At 36.4% G+C, this 14,062-nt stretch overlaps 1 protein-coding gene across 2 annotated transcripts; it reads right to left on the bottom strand.

Annotated features, from left to right (window-relative positions):
- Positions 1–5,156: 5,156 nt before the first annotated feature.
- Positions 5,157–13,395, bottom strand: LOC149024401 (phosphoribosylformylglycinamidine cyclo-ligase, chloroplastic/mitochondrial-like). 2 transcript variants are annotated; one of them, XM_089144656.1, is made up of 10 exons: positions 13,211–13,395; positions 12,526–12,649; positions 11,539–11,920; positions 8,646–8,740; positions 8,463–8,564; positions 8,322–8,381; positions 7,690–7,862; positions 7,422–7,524; positions 7,178–7,336; positions 5,157–5,577 (listed from the first exon to the last, which is right to left on the bottom strand). In XM_089144656.1, exons 3-10 carry the CDS (start codon positions 11,876–11,878, stop codon positions 5,413–5,415), a joined length of 1,197 nt encoding a protein of 398 aa, XP_089000782.1. In that variant the 5' UTR covers positions 11,879–11,920; positions 12,526–12,649; positions 13,211–13,395; the 3' UTR covers positions 5,157–5,412. The 2 variants fall into 2 exon arrangements, with proteins under 2 accessions (XP_089000782.1, XP_089000781.1); XM_089144655.1 differs by lacking the exon at positions 12,526–12,649 and having other exon boundaries at positions 13,211–13,394.
- Between the last annotated feature and the right edge of the window lie 667 nt (positions 13,396–14,062).

The raw sequence follows: 14,062 nt of genomic DNA on the forward strand, positions 1-14,062 counted from the left end.
TCCCACCATTCATGTTGCCTATAGAAGCTAGGTGCGAGTACTTTATATGGCATTGAGGTAGCGACAATAAAGAAAGCTCGAGTAATGCACAAGTGGTGCGACTAGACTAAGACCTATATGGTTTTGGGATATACGTACGTTCTATTGTGTATAGAATGCTCCACCATAGCACGTATATCATACTACGTGTGCTTAGAGACCATAGGAAATGAAAGGATGGGTCCCTGCTCCTTTCATTGTGTGAGTCTTGGAGTTTATGGTCCATTAGTGTTCTTAATGACTTTTGACGACATTATGAAACAAGGGTTGATGTGGCTCCTTTGGGGAGTTACCTATGGATATGATTGCCTAAAGGGGCATGACTGAGAAAGGAGTCAATCCCAAGTGTAGTGATGGCATGGAGCATAAGGAAATGTTTGATTCAACTGCACCTTAAAAGTGTTTGTTGGCGCCAACTATATTAGTTATAGGATCAAACATTTTAAGGACAAAAATGTGATCTTTCAAAGGGACCAAAATCCCTTTTGTCTGGTGAGTTTGAATAAACCTTAGACATTGTGGTATATTGATGTTTATTTTGATGTATTTCTTTGAGTGATGCTGCCATTCTAGCCTTCTTGGAAGGTTTCTAGTTCGGGGCTCACGAGTGTAGGTATATTATCAATCGTATGACCAATTTACCAGTATGATTTGTGGATGTTGGTGTCTATGACACAAGTAGTCCATATATCTGGGATACATAATAGAGAGATCGAAATGTGTATATCTGGGATATACATGTGTGTCTGGGACACACTGTGATGGGGAGATTGGTGCTTGCCCTTGTGCAAGTGGAAGATGTTGGGAATTTTTAATTATGCCCAATGGCAATTATGGAATTGCATTATTGGGCAGTTACAATATATGAGGATACATTGGTAACCACCGTCCCACTCTTAGAAGGGAACACCATAATTGTTGGACTCTTTCTCTTTCTCCAAGAAGCGCAAGAGCCTGAAGAAGGAACTCTTTTTTTTTTTTGGCTGCTGCTCTCACTTGATCTTGTTTTTTACCATTGATCCACAATGGTACTTGGGTTGTGGATTGTATTCTCTATACTCGAGAGTGAGAATTTTTTTGGTGACAAATTGTGTGGAGGAACAACTAAGTGGATCCGTTTTCTATTTCCGCTGCATTTCTATTTGGGATTAGCGTATCTAGATAAGATTCTATTCCTTCTCTTTGTGGAATGATGAATCTAAATATCATGCTATCTCTCATGTAGTGAACCTACATGGATGGATCAAGTAACTCTGTTGGGTCTGGGTTGGATTGATGCTTCAAAGCCTTGAGGGACGTACAACACAATGTGCCCTTCATTTTGACTTTGAAGCCTCTAACAACGAGGCAGAGTATGAAGCACTATTTGCAAGACTTCGGTTGGCCAAATTTGTTTGTGTTCAAAACATAGAGGCCCAAAGTGACTCTTAATTGATAGTCAACTAAGTTCTTGGCATTCATGAGGCAAAAGAGGATAGAATGGCACAATATCTCAAGAAGGTGAATCAATGTCGAGCATGGTTTGAATTCTTTAAGCTTGTTCGAATTCCCTGGAAGAACAATAACATGGCTAACGCCTTGGCTCGTCTGGCTCAAGCAAAATTCTCAAAATTGGCTCCTGTGGTAAATGTGAAAGAACTTAATACTCCTACATACTCATAATTGGAAGTAATGGACATGAATGAAGGACCTTCTTGGATGGACCCAACAGTTCAATTCCTTCGTGTTGATATTTTGTTTGATGATAGGGAGGCTGCAAGAACAATAAGGATAAGAACAGCCAAATGCACACTTAAGATAGGTCCATTTCAGTCCCACTTTTCACGTGTTTACGACTATCAAATGCTCAGTATGTCTTGGCAGAATACATGAAGGAATATGCGGCAATCATCTAAAAGAGCCTTAGCTTTTAAGGTACTTAGAAAAGGTATTTGTTGGACAGATGGAGTAAGAAGCAATTGAGTATGTCTGTAACTAGCATTAGTGCCAGCTACATGGACCTGTTCAAAGGCAATCAACTAAACATTTAACTCCAGTTCTTAGTCCAATCCCTTTTGCTACATGGGGAGTGGATATCCTAGAACTATTTCCATAGACATTTGGAGGATGTTTGTGGTGGTAGCTATTGATTACTTTACAAATTGCATAGAAATAGATGCTTTAACAACTATAACAGAGAAGTAGATGGAAAAGTTTTTTACGGATAAATGTAAACTTTCAACTACCTTGACATCTTCACAATTTATTGATGAAGAATAAGATTGAATGTTGGCAATTCAATAAATTTACTTTCTTTTACTCTTTGTTATCTTTGATTTCTTTATATTTTTCACATAAGTGCAAGGCATGGCTCTATGATTTTCAAACATATTCAGATTCTAATAAACAAATACAGATGTGAATTTCATTTAAAAAGGGGATGTGAATTTGGATACAGATTTTGGTTATCCATTTACATGGCTACCCAGGAGTAGCTGATCCCGCCGCTAGATTTTGTTCACTGAAAAAGCGTATTGATTTAATTTTTACATGAAGGACCTCTCAAACACTCATTTTCTATCGGACTTCGCACTCGATCGAGTACCGGTAGAAAATTGATATCTTCAAAGTACACTTTCTTGATGAGAATTCCAAGTGAAACATTAATTACTTCTGAAAAAGTATCTTCAGCTGCTACCTAATTTCTTCAAAGGGTCATTAAGAATTTAGAGTTGATAAGCCTTTTTGTGGGGGAAATGAACTCAGGCTTAGTTGAATTCTTCACATCAAAGTGCGACATTTGATAGATGGTTGTTAGAAGGTGGGCTTCACAGCAGTTCCAGGTTTTGAAGTTTCCAGAAATGTATTCTGCTCAGGCATAGGACTGTGTAGTAGAGCATGAACTGGATCTATAGGATGAGATGACCTCTATATGGCCTAAAGAAACCCTAACTATGACTTCTATTCTGTATCACGACGAGCAGGAGTAAACGGGCAATCTCAATCAAAGCTATATTTGAGATTTAGCAGTCGTTCTCAAGCTCAAAGAAAGGACCAAACGCAAATTTAAAGCAATATATCAGATTAGGAAGATCATGAAACTGCAAAAGTAAACTCGAAAATGCAAAGGAAAACAAAAGATACACCCCTAAATCCAACCAGAAGGTTTATCTTTTGGGTAATGCCACCCTGAGTTATTCAAATTATCTATCAGCCCCTTATAGGATAATTTTTTTTTTCAATGACACCTCCAAATAGTTAGAAAATCACAGTTAAATGCTCATGTGAGCTAGTTAAACTTTTTAAAAAGACAAGAATAATCTTTAATGAAAAATCTTATGCTCAACTCGTTTCTTCTTCTTCCTTTATTGGTTACACTTCTTCTTCAATTCATAATCCTCAAAGCTTGAGAGACATAATTCATAGACTGTTTAAACTTTATGACGTTGGGGTAACATTGGGAATAGATAAAAAAAACCAACTGATACTAACGGTATTAGTAACATAAGTTTCACTAATGAATTGGTAACTCCAGGGGTGGTATAAGTATTAAGGGTAACTCTGAAGGTGGGACTGAAAATATCCTTTAATTCAAAGAAGAAATTTTTACATGAGCCCCCTCTGTTTCCATTGAAAACTCAGTTTCCATTTCAAAATTGAAATCTTACAAAGCCCCCTCCATATTTGACACTGTTAAGTTTACGTTAGTTTCAACTTTAATTTGACAATTTTACCCTTATTTGAATAAATTTATTTAAAATCCTAAAAAAAATTTATACGAGCCCCCTCCATTTCAATTGAGACAGTCAACACCTCTCCAAAATCAAAACCTTACAAAGCCCCCCCCGTCCACACTTCACACCATATGTTTGCTTTTAACTGTGATATGATTTTACTTTTTCACCCACACTTAATAAATTTAGAGCAAATTGCACTGGCACCTCAAAATGGAGGTCTTAGAACACTGACACCCCACTTTATGTTTATAAAACACAAAGACCTCAAAGTTGGATTTTCATTGGATATATTTTGTCCAATTTATCACTGAAAACAGTCCACATATTGTTTATTGTTGGGATATTTTTGGAATTGAAACAAAATAAACATTAATTTAATTGTTTTCAATGATAAAATTGGACAAATATATCTAATAAAAATCCAATTTTGGGTCTTTGTGTTTTTTAAACATAAAGTGGGGTGTCAATACTTAAAGGCTTCCATTTTGGGATGTCGGTGCAATTTGCTCATAAATTTATATAAAATTATAAATAATATTTTTAATATTCATTTTAGAATCCTAAACAATATTTTGATGTCACCATATTACTCCAAATTATATGACCAAAATTTTCTTCAAATAAAAAAAAAAAAAAAAAAAAAAACTCTTGCATAATCATTTTATCACTCTATGGCCAATGTGGTCATATAAACAAATTAATTTGACTTTAGTCAATTTACCGCATACCTTCACTAATGGTGTGAAGTGTGGAGGTGCTTTGTAAGGTTTTGATTTTGGAGGGAGTGTATCATGTTTCCAATGGAAATGAAAGGGGGCTCATGTAAAAAAATTCTCACAAATATTATTTAAGATTTCAAACAAATTTATCAAGTGAGAGTAAAATTGTAAAAGCAAATTTGAAACAAAAGGAAACTTGACGATATTAAATGTGGAGGAGGGCTTTGTAAGGTTTCAACTTTGAAGGGGGTGCGCTGAGTTTTCAATTGAAATGGAGGGAGTTCATGTAAAAAACTCTTCAAAGAATTATGGGAATCTGATAAGTCCTTCACACAATTGTGCAAAAGAAAGAACAGATACCTTACTTCACTTCTGCATCTTGGAAAGAATCATGCTTTCAGATCACACAGAGAACTGATGGTTGGAGGAATGATTGGTTATAGAAGGACCTCAGTTATGAGCCCATGAAACAACCAAAAGAGCCGTGAGAGGGCAGAATTGAAGAAACAAGGAGGGATTTGTGAACCCACATGATGGTAGGTTACCCATCTTCTATGGGCAGAGGAAATCTTAGTCCATCTTAACTTGTGTTATGAGAAACAGAGGCCAAATGAGTGTAGAAATAGTAATTAGTAAGACTTAAAAAAAATATAAACAACAAGACATAAGAGAGTAAACAATAAATATATAACCCTAAATTGGCCATTTCATACACCAACTTAACCTAAAATGTCCTAAACAAGCCCATAGCCATCCATCCTGATGGAAGTGAAGCTAATACTTAATGAGAGAATAGAAGTTTGTCACAAGAAACACTTGATGCTAAAGCAGAAAAGGTTATCAAAAACTAAATATTTGATTGCATGAGAAAATTTGCAATAAGAAAAATTACAAAAGGATCACAAGAAAAGGTTTACTAACATCTTACAAGAAATTATTTAATGATAAAATACACCTTCACCGCTTACGACCTCACCAATACGGTATGCAGAATTCCCCCTCTCTGAAAGAATTCTATCTGCAGCCTCTGGACTAACAACTAGAACCATTCCAATACCCATATTGAAGGTTCGCTTCATCTCTGCATCTTCTACTCCTCCAGCCTGCACAGAAAGAAATACTCAACCATGCAGAATGTACAAGTCGTTCAATCAATAACACAACATCATCAGTATATTGTAATCTATCAAAAGCTACCATCCATGTTTCTGGTAACGAACACATAGTTTTGCCCCCTTTTTTTGTTGGTAACTTCATTGGAACACATCAGTACTGCATCATCAGTACTTCTACAACATCTATAGTGATCTTCCCATATCTGAAAGAAATTTTTTTCCTCCCAACTAGTTGAGACCCCTGAGATCTTGCTTTTTCACCCAACAAGATGGCTGGCAAGAGCGAGTTCTTGAGACATGGTGAGAACTCAGTTTAGTCAGATTGGTGTTTGTCCAGTCAACACCTTGACGATGGAAAGCCTAGAGAGTCCTCAATCAACCAAACTCTTCATTAGTTTGAATAACACTATCTTCAGATTTGCAGATTTGCTTGTAAGCAATCCAAATTTCTACTTCAAAACCTCCAAATCCCTAAAACTACCCTCCCTTTTACTGTTTTCCTTTTTTGAAATGTTAGTTCACCAAAACCTTACCGCAGCCCAAATTCACCAGTAGAATCCATTCAAATCTCAACTCAGCACCTCCACATCATATCCTACATTAAGTCTGCCTCTACCCCATCAACCATCAAAAACATTTAGTTTCCTAATCCATCCTTATCATAATTCTAAAACTTTTCAATTACTTTATGTCTAACTATCAAAACCCTTACATATTTGAACCACAACATCAGTACACAAGCCCTCCAACTCAATCCAAGTTTCATTCACATCTGACTGGTGAAACTCTACAATTTAACATCATAAGTTTCACCAGTAGACCCAATTTTCAGATATAACAACTCAACCATCAATTTTCTACCCATATTTGGATTGAACAACCCTCACCCACAGAAACTCAACCCACACCCCCCTTTCCTGTATTTCAACTCTGACATCCCAAGTCCCAACGTCCACCTTTTCAAAACCCAGAAAACAGGCACCAATTTGCTGGAATTTCATAGTAAGCATTTGAAACCTTTTTGTGAAGCCCCAAACCTTCAGTGTTAAATTCCCCACCGTTCACTGGTCTTAACCATACCTACAAAGTACAAATCCTAACTTTGACCTCATCTTCACCTTCTAGAGGATCCCAAAACCCGTTTTAACCTACCAAGGTAGCTTTTCATACAAGGTCTTTAACCTAGGGTTCCATCATCTAGGACAAGAGAACAGCAGCGGAGTAGGTAGAAGAAAGCCAACACAATCCACCCAGAGGTTAAAAGGAGTCCCACAAATTGCTTTAAAAGTCCACCTAGCCAAGTTATAAAACAAAACACTTCCTCTCTTATGCTTGGAAAGAAGTCATCCAACTCAGATAAGCTAAAAGTAAATCACTTAAATTGAACCAAAGATGGACCAACTTGGACCCAAATACAATTAAAAACACACACACAAAACAACAACAACAACAACACTAAAACAGGCAAACTAGAAGGCTAAACAGCAACTAATCTGACTTCTTCATCCTTCAGATGCAGGTCCTCAGATCTGCATCATGAGGTGAACTAATGATTGAAATAAAAAGCTCTCCATTTCTTAATTCTTACCTCTTGGATCCATTTGAATATTGGAGAGACTTCCCAAGAACCTTTGTAGATGGCTGCCCCAAGACCTTTTGGAAAAACTCGAGGTATGTTATCTGTAAACCCACCACCTGTGATGTGGGCTATTCCCTTCACACTTTCCTTGCTGATAATCTCAAGCACCTTTGTGAAACAATAAAAAAATATGTGATGCCTATTGATAATAATTGAGAAGGGGAAAAAACTTGACACAGGAGCAAGGAATGACCTGCTTAACATAGATAATGGTTGGTGCCATAAGAGCTTCACCCAAAGTGATGGATTCACCAGGAAGTTGGTCCTTCAAAGAAAGGCCACTATGGGCAAGAACCCTGTAAATAAATCAGAAAAATGTTTTCTGAGTATTTTCAATTTAAAAAAATAATAATAATTGCTCACCTTTTCCTTTTTTAGCATAAAAGCAAGAGAAACCTTCCTAAACTATGATAATGAAGTGGAGATGATAAAAAGGCAAGGTTTTTCTCACAACAGCAGACCTTCTGACAAGAGAGAACCCATTAGAATGGACTCCACTAGATGGAAGTCCAATGAGAACATCTCCCTCCACAATGTTTTTCCCATCAATCACTGAATCCTTCTCTACAATGCCAACAGCAAACCCACTGAGATCATATTCTCCATTAGCATAGAAATCTGGCATTTCAGCTGTCTGCAAGGCAAGAGTTAGTTATTTAAGGAATGAAGATTGCCGAAATCACTATTTTTCTAAGATGTTAGTGACAGAGGCACTATATCACTGAAGTACAGTCTCAAACTACAAAGCCACATCCATCACAGTCAACATGAGGAAAAAAAAAAAAAAAAAAAAAGAACAAAACAAAACAAAACAGTAATCAGAAAGAAAAAAAAAATGAAAATGTGCAATATAATATTTTTCATTCTTATTCCCCCACCCCCAGAAAAAGAAAAAAAGGGTGCAGAGCACCATGTGGTCTTTTCACTTTCATATGCACCCTCATACAAACTATGTCATTAACAAGTTGCATGTCATACTGTTGTATTATGTATACAGCATAGAAGTTACTTGTTTCCTTTTTGTTCATTATGTTTGACAACTGAAAAGAAGGGATAAGTTCTGGGACAAGTTCTGGCAAAGTGAGAAGAATACCTCTCCCCCTAGAAGAGCACAGTTGGACTGTTGACATCCATCAACAATGCCTTTAATAACCTACATAAGAGGAGACAGACTTGAAGAAGCAAAGAGATAAGGTACTCATAATAAGAAACAAACATGAATGAAAATCATTACCTTTTCAGCAAGGTCAACATCAAGATGGCTTGTGGCGAAGTAATCAAGGAAGAATAATGGCTTTGCTCCAGAAGTAACAATGTCATTGACACTCATAGCCACCTAAATAGTGGAGAAAAGATGCATTAATAATGCCAGTCCCTAATATCAAAATGCCTAATGAAGACCCCTTTCAGATCATACCAGATCAATCCCAATAGTGTCATGAATTCCAGTCTCAAATGCAAGCTTAAGTTTGGTTCCCACACCATCAGTTCCAGCAACAAGAAATGAATCCCCTGTTCATAAAAATAAAAAATGGTGAAAATGGAAAAATTTGACAACTCAGAGGAGCACAAGTCTCATTAACAACTGGAATCTTTTGGTGAGAATAAAACTTTGGGAGATGAATTGGAGCAGCTTTTTCTCAACATAAAAAGGGCAGTCAAAACGATCACTAGATTGATCTATTGAACTGTATGACTGTTAGGTATCTGAATGAGGCTACTTAACAAGGTGGAATAACTCAAGAAGAAAAGAGGGACTTTGAATAAAAGTTGAATAAGAAACAATACATACTACTAGCAGTAGGTGATTCCTACGGCTACCCAAGAGCAATTGCTCTCACATAAACTTTCCCAATGCTCAAAACATGTCTCTTCTATTCTTCCTTCCCCCTATTTATAGCAATTACGTTCATACAGTATTAATTAACAGAATCATCCCAATTCGAATAGGACTCTTCAAAAGTAACCTGAATTCGAATAGGACTCTTCAGAAGTAACCTGAATGTAATATGACTCTTCAATCTAATCCTAAAAAGTAACCTGAATACAATAGGACTCTTCAAATCTGCCAATCATTTCCTTCCCTAGAATGTAGGGATTTGCTTTCCCTGTTGAATGTAGACTCGTGATACTAAGGACCTATCAATGACCTTAACACATAATGACATTATCAGAATATCTTATTTTTGGTGATTATGAGAAAATAAACCTATTTCATATCTGTTGAAGAGTTTGAAGAGCTAATTCAAGGAATCCCATCTACTGTCATATAAGATAAGAACTTTATACAAACATACTTCCTTCAGAAGGAAAATTTATTTATTCGTCCCAAATAAATACAGCATCTCATTTTGAACAAGTTGGATATCCCTTAGGTAAGAATATAAGCAATCACTGTGAAGAAGTTGATTTTCACTATTTAACATGAAGTAACCACTTCACTGCCATAAAATTAAAGGGGGAATTTACGATGCAGTATCCCAGCCTTCCAAGTCCAAGACCAAGTGGAAGGCCAAGAGAAACCCCTAGTGTTGCTGCCAAGCAGCTTATTTTCAGTTTTAGTTCAGTTCTTTAGTGTACTCAATAGAAACTGTGGCAGAACTGTAATTCTTTACACTCGAAGGGCATATTAGGCATGTGAGTCTTTTCTTTTAAACATGTTTTTATTTATTAATAAAAGTCAGTCCTTGTACAGGTTTATGTCTAACTATAAAGAACTCAGGTAGTAAAGTTAAGTTAGAACAGGTTGGGAATTCAAGTCAGGTTAGGAATTCTGGCCCATAGCTTGTATAATAGACCCCTCCACTCAATAGGAGGAGATCAAATTGAATATTGATAATAAGGTTTCTCTTCAAATAATTGCTCTTCTGTTTCCTGCATTAGTTCTGGTTCTGTCATTTGGGAATTGAAGATCCAAGGCTGAAGAAGGGTTCTAAGGTAAAATTTGACCTAGACACCTGCTGCAAGTTGAAGAACAAAGTTAAACCTTCATTGTCCCTTGCATTATTCCATCTACAAGGCTCCAGTGGAGTAGTATTGATAAACTAAATTTTCTATCCAACACCCCCCCCCCCCAAAAAAAAAAAAAAGGGTAGTCAAGAATGCCATATCTCCACAACCAGCAATAACTTTCACCCCATATTCCAGCCATCGATCCCCCATCATACCTCTTACCTTCGATCCTAAATTCAGCCCAAACAAGCCAGCCATTTCTCCAATCTGAGGATTCTTGTTTGTATCACCCTTTTCTTTCCAAAAGAGTCCTAACATCCTACATTCTACTATCCCCATTCCAAAAACTTTTCATATCATGCTTCCCATGAACCTGCCCCATTCCACCATACATCACTGTAAACTCTCCAAAACTACCCCTGACATCCCTAATACCATCAATTACTCCAACCAGGGAATTCATAGCCCACGTGTTCAAACTCAATTAGGAAACCCATTCAGAATGACATCCCATACCCAAATTCATTATCTGGGGCTGGAAGCTAGTCTGGCCTTAGAGATCTTGGAAGACCAAGACCTTATTTGGGAAAGGCTGCATCAGACTACTAACAAAAAATAAAATAAAAATTACACCACATGCCACCTTAAGTTTCAAAACCATATATATAAGACAGCACTAATAAAACCAAGAGATTCACATATGGCAACAAGCTATTGGTGGAAAAACTGCTATGATGAATAGAGACTACGTAAAACTAATTAAATATTACTCTTAATACAATAAGAATATTAGAACAAGTAAATTCCACAAATAAATTATTACAAGACTACCCAAGAGACAACAGATTACAGAGCTATCTATCTGAGATCAGCACTCTCACACTAAACTTACACTAACACATACAGTAAATTTATGCCCAATCTTGAATTTGGATTTATCTTATAGCTGTTCTTATTCAAAGAACCAATGCAAGTTGGCAATTCTATATCCAGTCACAACTATACTTACAATATGTCCTTTTTGATTGATCCAACAAATCACCAACAGACTCTACCTTTGATTTTACTTGAATAAACTTCACAAATCTAGCAAAATTAAATCTTTAAATCTTTTTATCTATTAACCTAACCAGGGGTGTCAAATTCCAGCCCAAACTGATCAGAATAACTAAAACTTATCAGTTTACCCCAAACCAAACCTTAACAGTTGAATTTCAGTTTGCTCTTCATGTTTCCCAATAAATAAATCTATCTACTTACAAACATATATAAAAAACTAGAAACAACAAGAATAACCTAAAAAGTGACAATTGGACCCAAAAGAAAAATAACAAAAAAAGGGTTATGAGGAATAATACCAAGTGGGTAGAGGCCACCAAAGCCACCAATGCCTGGAGCCATCTTAGCAATTCTTCGAACTAGCTCTGACCCAGCATCAATATCAACACCTGCATCCTTATACGTCAGACCTCCCACACCACTATTCTTGGAATTTGATATTAAAGATCTCCTCTTCATGGTTTTTCTCATTTCTTTTACTTCAGCAGCGATGGGCTGTGGGAAAAGTTGGCTTGAGAGGCGCCTGATACTGGGTTTGCATATTGAGGGCTTCGAAAAGTAGGATTTCTGATCAGTAGCTTTATTTAAACCCTCAACAAAATGAACAAGCTCTGCAGTTGATCCACAGCTCATACTCATTGTGACAGGTAGAAAGGACACTAGACAGCTCCACCTAATTTTCTGGATCAGATATAATAGGATGCAGTCAATAGAGACATTTTTCCAGTGAAGAGAACTAAGTAGAACATTGGAACTTTAGAAATATTTCAGAAGGCAATTGAAACATTTATAGAAAGTCCCACAAATTTCAGATACGCCCATAACATAGATTCACGACTTATGAATGTATGATCTATTATTATTAACATATAATTCACAACAGACAATTACTAGTTTTTTTTTTCCAATAGACAATACAGACAAAGCAAACAAAAATTGACTAAGCATACAATTGCTACCATATCATACGTTCAGACTAAAGACCAATCAACGTACTATTTGAAGGATCACCTAAGGAAGCACTGCTTTGAGGCTTTATATCTAATTGCGTTGTAAATTGAAAATGCCCAAATTTAGGTAGAGACTGATCACCTATTCGCATGTAAAGTTAGCTAATGAATGGTTTGCCAGAGGGCAGAACGGACCTCTGAGAATTCATTCATTCACAAGTGAATTTTCTTTTTTGGGGGCCGCCAGGGGGGGAGGGGGTCGGCCGAATGTTTTCAAACTAAAATATTGAAAATACAGAGAAATGCAAAATTTGGAAGCATATGTTAACAGACTACCTATTGTGCCATGTGGTAAACGAATTGGTGATTCCAATTGCAGGAAAGAATACAGTCGTCAAGGCTCTAGGCAACCGAAAGCTTTCAAGATCCTCCCTAAGCACTTAGAGGGCACCAAGATGACCTAAAAGCTCCAGTATTACATCTTTTAGCCAATGTAACAGCTATATTTACTACTGGTAGCATAGCAAATTGCAAAACAAGAATTAAAAAGTGATTAAAGTAAGAACAACGGTAACTCACACACACATAAACACACCAACACATATAGACACATATACATTGAACACAAACTCACAGCAACTTTGTAGCGCAAAGCCACACATACAACCAGAGAGTAGCACTCTGTTTATATCACATACTCAGAAATCAGAATGATGGCATTATTAGCATAGTACGGAATACGAAGAAGGGGGGAAAAAAAAGCACAACTCAGCGCATAAAGAAACGGAGTAGTATTAACAGTTGCAGACGAATGGAGAATCATAATACTAGAATTGCACCTCAAAAAAAAAAAATCACTACAGAGGATAAGATAAGAGATTACAGAAAAATTCAAAAGAAAAAACCCGAAGAGCAGCTGCAAAAATGACCATTATAGAAAAGAATCAATGAGGAGAATAACGGAGAAGAGAGGGGGAAATAGAATAATAGATAAGAAACTGAAAATGGGGAAATTGTTCACCGGAATGAGAGAAGTGTCGCCGGAAGAAGTCACCGGACTGTCGAAGGATGGAGCCTGAGCCGAGCCCTGAAGAAGTGAGCGCAGCAGTAGGTCTTTGTTCTTTTGATATTTCTTCTTTTATTATAGAGATTATGTTTTTGGTAAGAAAGTTGGTTCCTTTGGTTTCGTTCTTTTTAGTGTTCTGATCTGACCAGTGAAACGCAATACCGCTTTCCGTTTTCGTATTTGTTTCTCTTTTATGGTGGAAACGGTTTCCCTTGTTTTAGCGCTTTTTTAGTTCCGCTAAAATGATTCCATGCTTCCAAAAGCATACGCTCTTTTAAAATAAACCATTCCTAATCACTAATTAGCTACAAAGAATCATTTTTAATGATGATAAGAAGCTTATCCATTGATAAAGAAGATACCGCCTGGGCCAATAGTATTTGTAAGTGAGCAGGGCCCATTGGGAGGACAGAAGTAAAGCTCTCCATTGGATTCTACCTTTTAATAGAGTATATAAGTGTTTTTTTGGGTAAGAGTATATAATAAGTTTTAACAATAGGGCAAAGATGTCAAATGTATGGCTTTGGTGATATGATATATGATATATGATATAAAAGATTAATGCCGAGACCAAAAAAAATTTGTTTACATAAAAAAGGAAAAGAACCAAAAATGCATTATACTATCATGTATCTACAATTACAAAACTGTTATAAGAATAGTATATATCATCAATAATATACCTAAAATCATTTCCATACTTTATCACAATAAAAACTGTTTTTTAGACAGTTAAAGATAATATGATTTTTTTTTTACAAAAAAAAAAGATGATACGTTTTTACATGGGCATTTTTGATTCAATAT

This window comes from Hakea prostrata, chromosome 2 (genome assembly GCF_041222555.1).
Source record: "Hakea prostrata isolate BN-2017 chromosome 2, UWA_Hpros_2, whole genome shotgun sequence".
Lineage (NCBI taxonomy): Eukaryota > Viridiplantae > Streptophyta > Magnoliopsida > Proteales > Proteaceae > Hakea > Hakea prostrata.